We start from the raw sequence: 7,832 nt of genomic DNA, 5'->3' as shown, positions 1-7,832 counted from the left end.
AATTAAACCTCGTCATGCTGGTTTCGTCTGGCCAGAGGAGAACTGGCCCCCCGACTGAGCCTGGTTTCTCCCACGGTTTTTGTCCATTTCTGTCACTGATGGAGGTTTGGTTCCTTGCCACTGTCACCTTTGGTGTGCTTAGTTGGGGGACGCTTGACTGATTACACAGACACTATTGGAAGAGAGCTGAACTCCAAACAACACTGAATCATCAATGAACTGACGTTAGCTGAAAAATGACTCTGTTATTGTCTTCTTGCCTTATTGACAAACTATTTTCCTGTTTGAAAAACCGGAGACCACGTCAACTAGATGAGCCCCAGAGACAGATCCCAGTATTGTATAAAGCGCTAAACAAATAAAGGTGACTTGACTTTCGGTTCCCAAAACGGAGGTAACTTTTAGGGTATGTAAGTAGCCATAGCAACTTATTCTCCGGAGTAGGTTATGTTCCGGAGTTAGTTTATTTCAGAGCTATCAGCGCATGTGTGACCTATTGACGAGACTCCAGTGGACATGGTAAATTGCGCACAATATATATTATTATATAATATATATTATAATTATATATTATTACAATATAGCAATAAAGTTATATAATATAAAAAATATATATTATAAAGCACTATTAGAAGTAATAAGGTAATATTTAAGTTGTATCGTTATATATTAATTATAAAGCACTATTAACAAGATATATTTATTATTTTTTTCTCTCTCTTTGCAACAGGAGATTTTCTATACTGTATTTCTATAAAAGAAAATACATTATTATATTATACAGGGGTTAAAGCAAAAAAAAATCCTGAGCCTGAACTTTTCCCTGGGGGCGGGGCGAACTAATGATTATTTTGCTAATCAAGTAATATACTGATTATTTTGACAACAGAGTAATCTGATATTTTTTAGTAACAAACAGACCTAAGTGAAACCCAGGCTTTAGTATGACTATTTACATATAAACTAACGATGAGGCAAGAATAATTGGCTCAAATAAAATACCAAAACCAAGAAATGACATGATTGTATTGAACAACACTTGGGCGAACTCATGGACTCGAAAGTGATATCAATCAACAAGATTTTTTTTTTTTAAATGCAGGACTATTTTTTTCCGCAGCCAAATGCTGCACGCCAGAGATCCGGCACAGTGCCGGAGAACTTTAAGCCCTGAGCATCAAACAAACAATATAATTCTTATTCTCAGTGATTAAAGATTTAATGAAAAGATTGAAAAATGACTGCACGACCACCAATTAGGTGGTGATATGCACTAAGTATGTAAAAGGCCATTGAACAAAAAAAGTAGTAGTATGACGTGCTTTTTCTTAGCGTTCATTTTCATGGTGACTCGTCAATTCATCTCTCTGTTGAGAATGTCTTGTGTGTTAACCGTGAACATACTCTGAGTTGACTGAACTTACTTCCGGACACGTTTTTGGAATCAGCATACCTCAAGTAAGCAAAGTTTGGGTTAATCAACCGAGACTTCATGGTATATGTGACAGTAAGTTAACCTTGCTTCCTGGAATACCCCCCAGATGATCTTATTGAGTATTTATATTTGTTGGGTAAGATTCAAGACAAAGAGTGTGGGATTTAGACAGGTCAACGTAAGGCTATTGTGTCAAACTGACTTTATGAAGAGGCTTGTCTTATTTATCAAATGTAAACACGTCATATTATTAGGTCATTTTTGTTGGATTAGGATGCTTCGTTTAGGCTAGTTTAGGGTACACAATATGTATTATCATTATCAAGAGGGCATAAAAGGTTGCATAGATTATGTATTTCGATACTACTAACCGACTTGTTTGGCCTCCACAGCAGCAGTGTACTCTTTGCTGAAGCTGAGCTCTGTGATGGCCACGTCATCCAGGATGATGTTAAAGTCTTTAGCTCTTTCGATTAGATCTCGCCTTATAAGTAGTGACACCTGAACACCAAAACAAAACAACACAACACATAAATAACAGCTAGGCTCATTTTCTCAGTAACTGATCAACTGATCAAATCATCAACAGACATGCAGATAAAATAAGGTCCATAAGTGAAAGTGCTTATGTTTAGAATTGTTCTTACTTACAAAGTTTTTCAGTATATAAATGTCCTAGTATTTGCTATGTCCTTCTTATGCTTTACTGACATTAACATTTGAGCTGACATGAAGTTTACAAGTTTGTGTAAAATTCATGTTACCCAACTCAAACTTATGTTGAGTCGATAATGTTCCAACGGGAATCATGTGCTTCAATAGAATACCATACTTTCAATGTGGTCCTTTGGACCCCACTGTAGAAAAACTGTAATACATTTTGGTCACAAGTCTTAATTTCTAGACCTGACCAAACAAGCAGATACTTTAATATGAAATATTTAATCTAGTGTGTCTCAGCTCTTGTTCCATCTTGTCCTAGCTCTTGTTTTAGATGAGAGTGTGTGAAATATCGGTCCGTTTTTGTAAACAGCTCTGTAACTAAGTTAAGGCAGAGCTTCTTAGCCTTTGCTGAAAGTTAATCATTTTTGTCTCACACCAGGATCAGACCTGAGAAGCTGCTGACAGTGTTAAGGTCAAAGGTCAGGGGCAGAAGGTGAATGTATGGGTTAGGAATGAATCTTGGGGTTATAACAGAATCTGTAATAAGATAAATACCTGATGATATTGATCCTATTCTTTTGGGAATATGACATCAGGTTATCTATTCTATGAGCATGTCATTCAAAACCTGTGTATGACTGACTGACTTCCATTCAAAACAAAAAAAAGACATTTTGAATGTGTTCACATTGCTCTTTTCCATGTAAGTGAAATGGGACTGAGGTTACCAAGCTCCAAAAAATATCCCAAAATAGCACCATTCCTGAACCTGATTGTGAGACGAAGAGGAGATCAACTAATGATACAAATAATATTCTTCAACACAACCACATGTCTATGGTAACTGTAAAATGACTGTAAAAACATGATTTAAACAATTTTATAGTTCAAATAATACAGTTTTGACAAAAATGTACTGACAATGTTTTATAAAATGATAAACCTCACATTTCTGCCTTTTTAGGAAAGTGATTATTTGTTTTATATATTATTGGTCTGAACATAAATGGTAGAGGGCCTGAATGAAAATGCAGAAATATAGCAGTTACCATATACAAAAATCAGTCCTTCACTAATAAAGACCATTGTATAAGGCATTCTCTTGCACTGGTTTGCTAAGATGAACAGCCAAACTCTCCCACGGATGGGCTCCACCACTGATTCAACATGCCCAACAGTCACTGAACGACAACCAAACATTGCTGAAACCTGACTGCTGACTTGGTGAATCGCGGCCTTCAGTCTTCATACTGTACCTGAGCTCTCTGTGTGATCAGTTGGGAGGCATTGAACTTGGCCACCACGCTCTTCAGCACCTCATTGACGACAGAAGGAAGCACACGTTCATCATAGTCTTTCCCCAGCTGCTGGTACATGATCGGCAGTTTGGAGGCAATGGGCCGAGATAGCACACGAAGACCTATGTTTACCATCTGAAGATCTGTGATGGACAGTCACATGAACTCTTTTAAGTGGCACACTCTTAACATGTTGGTTATTGAGTACGGCAACAGTGAGAGACAGGGTATGTTGCCTAGCAACATCATTTGGAACCTCTATCAAGCCAAAGTTTAACATTTATTGCATTTATGAGAATCTGGTTCAAGGTCACCTTTGCTTCCAGTGAGGGATGAAATCTTCCTGGGCCTAGCTCGAATATCATAGATGATGGGGTACTGGAACCACGGCATTCTAAATGTAAGACAGACTTATTAAGGGAACAGTTTACTACAAAATGTAACTTTTCACATCATTTGCTCCCTCTCATGTTGTTCTGACCACATATTTTCTTTCTTGTGTGAAGCATAAAGTGAGAAGTTTAGGCAGAATGCCTAATTAACTTATTCTGCGAAGCTCCAAAAAAGCACATTTGAAGGAACAGTTGTGGATTGTGGATTATTTTAATCAGCTATTTGGACTCTCACTTTGATGGCACCATCAAAAATGAGATGGAGCCCAATGAAGAAACAAACTAATCTACATTTTGGATGGCCTGAGGATGAGCAAATTTCCATTTTTGGGTAAACTATTCCTTTAAAGTACAATAAAATTAGTTCAAGTCTTCAAAAGTTATACAATAACTCTGTGTGAGTGAGGACTAGCAAGTATTAAATAATCAACCAAAAAGTTCTGTGAGCTGAGGTGAAGATAACGTTAACAGTCAACTTTATACTGCTGTTTTAAAAGTCTGGAATCAATAAGATTTTTTTTTTTTTTAAGATTTACAATAAGTTTTTTGAGAACCAAATCAGCCAATTAGAATCATTTCTGAAGGATCATGCGATACTGAAGAGTAATGGCTGTTGAATATTCAGCTTTGTCATGACTGGAATATATCAAATTTAAAAAAAATAATCAAATAGAAAAAAAGTTCTTCTATATTATAATAACATTTCACTTTTTTTTTCTTCTTTTACTATTATAATGAAAGCTCATGGCTCTAATGACAACCGTTGCGTTTATTGTACCTGAAGTGCAATCCTTCTGCAAGCACAGTGTCCATCTGCATCCCTCCAATTCTGCTGAAGATAACGGCTCTCTGGCCACCCTCCACTACACACACAGCAAAACACAATTAGTTATTAAACTTCCAATACACCATGAATATTCTCCTTTTGCGTTCCACACAAGTAAGAAATTTATATGGGTTTAGAACACGCGAGTTATTAAATAGTGACAGAATTATTGTTTTGGTGTAAACTTTATTTTATTATTTAATTTTGCTAACTTAAAATAGTCCATCCTAATGAGGGGGGGGGTCGGGTCTGCAGACCTGGAGCAGGCAGATTTAGGCAGGCAGTTTTATGCCCCTGTTGTTCCTGATGTGCCCAGTAGGGGGAAGCTGTACAGTATGAGCCATCAGAACAGACAAGTCTAGAAGCGACACGAATACGAGGTATGTTAAATAATCGCAAAAGTTATTATTGTTCAGCAATCCTGCAATGTTGCAACATTTATAATTAATTGTCAATTCATTTCAATATGTCAATAGATAGGGCTATGTACTTCATATCGAGAGACAATTTCGTCTCTCTTATTGTATAATAATTAAACTTATTGATGGTCAGGTGGATGCAAGTAGAAACATTTGCATGTATGCTATTTGTTTTCTTTGTTTAAAGAACTTACACTTTTGTGTATGTGCTAGATATTTCTTGCAGAATGGAAATGCCTGCATGAAACTCATCTATGAAGAGGCTCAAGTGCATGTATAAATCTTTTTCACATTATTTTACATCAGCTGTTTGTAGTTTTTTAAAAGACTAGAAAGTTTCTTCATTTCATATATGAATGGCAAGTGGTAGTCTGCTTAATTTTTCCTTTTACTCTCACAGGACAAAGACATATACACCGCCAACATGCATGTTGTTGCCACGTGAAAAAAAAACTGTAAAAATCCCCTAGCCTACTTTCCAGTGAGTACTGAATGCATAAATCATACTATTCAACATCTACTGTAAGTCAGAAGTAAAATAAAAAGTGTTCTTTATTGGTGTTATTTATGTGTTTTTTAGGATATTGCTGACACGAAGGATGCCCTTGTGTTCCCTGCTGGGACACAAGCTGCTGGCCCAGACCATTATCTGTTATATGCAAGATTTTACATGGTGTAGCTCATAGGAATATAATAATTATTTAACTTTGTGGGAGGGAGGGAACTGGAGGGAGTGTTCTTTTATGCTGGTTTTACATAGAGGTGATTTTACCCCAATATCATAAGGCAAAGATAATGCAAATGTGAAATGGATTGTCATAACACTTTCTATACTCCCTAGCCACAACCATTGCTTATGCATCCCTATAGGTACTGAAGCCACTCTTTAGAGAGATCCTCCTACTAGACTCCCTGTATAGTTATCAAAGTCTGGTTTTGGAGATGACAAGTACAGGGACATCTTTAGGTCCACAGCTAAGAGACGATTGTCACGTTCCTATGGCACATAATGTAGACAGTATGCCCTCACTGTGCTGAACACGCCATTCAATTTCCCTCAGGTGAGCTTTTCTATTTTCCTCCTTAAAACGTTGTTATAAAGTTGTTGTACTTTGTTGGTCATTTGAGTTCTAACAATAAGAATTGAATACTAATCCTGTAACATTTTAATTTCTGTTAGATTTACATTCCTGCAATCAGGGAGTGGTGTCTATGTCTAATTGACATATCAATGAATTGATTTGAGACAGAGGGGTATGTGTACTAGGTTCTGTAAATCTCAGTTTGGTGTTTTATTCTTGAAGTTCCTTCCTTGCCAATGGAGGAATCACAGCACAGATGAAAAAAAAAGCAATAAACCATCAGCATAGCCATAAGGTATCAATCATACCATGTCATTGTTTTTCATAATCACCTCATGGCAGTACTCACATTTCTATTCTTCATAACCTACATTCAAACAATTTAAATGAAATTAAAACATTTTAATTATCAATCTACCTGTTTATTGTCAGTAACTAGAGTTATCCTATTGGTGGTCAGCAGATTCGATTTTTTATCACTTTTGAAAGGCAAGGCAGTGGCCAAAAGAATTCAAAGTGGCTTTACACTTTTTCTAAGCTTTCCACCAAGACAGCGCCTGTGCCTGTATACATTGAAGATCAGGAGCAGATTTATGCAATTTACTCTCACCTGACTTCCATTCTGGACAGTACACCCACAGTGACGAGATCAAATTCATTATGGATGTCCTTTTTCCAGAGGTAGGTCTTATGTGTTAGCTGTGCTCTGCATGATGTCAGATTCACATTGTTTTTAATGTCAAATAGTTTATCCATAATATGAGACCATTGCTCTAAAAAGAATTGTTTTTGTGGTTAATATAAAAGAGACACTTTTGTAGTAAAAACTAAACATGCGAAATGATACTTGGCTATTTGGCGTGTGATCCCAATTCCTTTTCTGGTAGTCCACTATCTGTGCCCTCGCTTTTGTAGAAAATCAGTCCATCCTGGAGGCCGAGGAGAAATTTCTGCAAGGACCTGTCATTTAGATAAGGTATTGTAAGGATCCTATAAAGGAAAACATGGTCAAACATGACATCCTGCCATTATTCACAAATAAAAAATGTTTTCTACAATTATCCAAATTTTGCTTTTTTTTATCATCGAGCGGAAGCATTTTGACAGGAGGATTGAACAACAATTAAAGAAGAGCGGCAAGAGAGTCATCAACGGGAGTCATCCTAGTTCATGTTTTTAATAGGGTTGTGACCGTGAGGAAAGTTTCCCACCGGTTAATCGACATGTGACAACACCGGTAATACCGGTATCACCGCGGGGGCGTTCCCTCTTTTCCTCGCTTTCCTTCCCTTTTAAATAGCTTGTAAAAGCGGCGTGCGCATTTTACTTTCACTTTCGAATTAGCGGCAATTCGGCGTCAATTGCTTGAATGCAACAACAAAATACAATGTCAAACTCACCTTAGCGTATATATAAAACAGAACTTTTATTAACAAAACAAATAAAAACACACCATGCTATAGGGCAGGCTATGCCTAATATAAAATAACAAATAACTTACATAAAGTTTAAATAGGTATACAAAACTGGAAATAAGTAAACATGTATAACATATAACCAAATAAATAAGAAACGTAGAACGTTTATTAGCAAAACGAGTAAGAAAGCTTTGAGGCATGGCATACACCTTGATGTCAAATAAAATAAATAAATGACACAAAGTTTAAATAAAGTAAAAATCAGCAAATAATGTGGAACCAATTAAATAAGAAACGAA

At 36.5% G+C, this 7,832-nt stretch overlaps 1 protein-coding gene across 2 annotated transcripts in view; it reads right to left on the bottom strand.

The window, feature by feature from the left end:
* The window catches only part of LOC107660317 (prohibitin-2-like), a 32,516-nt gene that overhangs the window by 7,841 nt on the left and 16,843 nt on the right, over nucleotides 1-7,832 (bottom strand). The window contains exons 2-6 of one of the 2 annotated variants that reach the window (XM_016449600.1): nucleotides 6,726-7,075; nucleotides 4,567-4,651; nucleotides 3,711-3,790; nucleotides 3,355-3,539; nucleotides 1,807-1,936 (exon numbers count right to left, since the gene is read on the bottom strand). In XM_016449600.1, coding sequence (XP_016305086.1) covers nucleotides 1,807-1,936; nucleotides 3,355-3,539; nucleotides 3,711-3,790; nucleotides 4,567-4,651; nucleotides 6,726-6,774 — 529 coding nt within the window. In that variant the 5' untranslated portion in view covers nucleotides 6,775-7,075. The remainder of the gene's footprint in view (nucleotides 1-1,806; nucleotides 1,937-3,354; nucleotides 3,540-3,710; nucleotides 3,791-4,566; nucleotides 4,652-6,725; nucleotides 7,076-7,832) is intronic. The other variant, XM_016449599.1, reaches the window with a different exon arrangement.

This window comes from Sinocyclocheilus anshuiensis, unplaced genomic scaffold (genome assembly GCF_001515605.1).
Source record: "Sinocyclocheilus anshuiensis isolate Anshui unplaced genomic scaffold, SAMN03320099.WGS_v1.1 scaffold1599, whole genome shotgun sequence".
Taxonomy (NCBI): domain Eukaryota; kingdom Metazoa; phylum Chordata; class Actinopteri; order Cypriniformes; family Cyprinidae; genus Sinocyclocheilus; species Sinocyclocheilus anshuiensis.
This window is presented reverse-complemented; position numbering and strand designations above follow the sequence as displayed.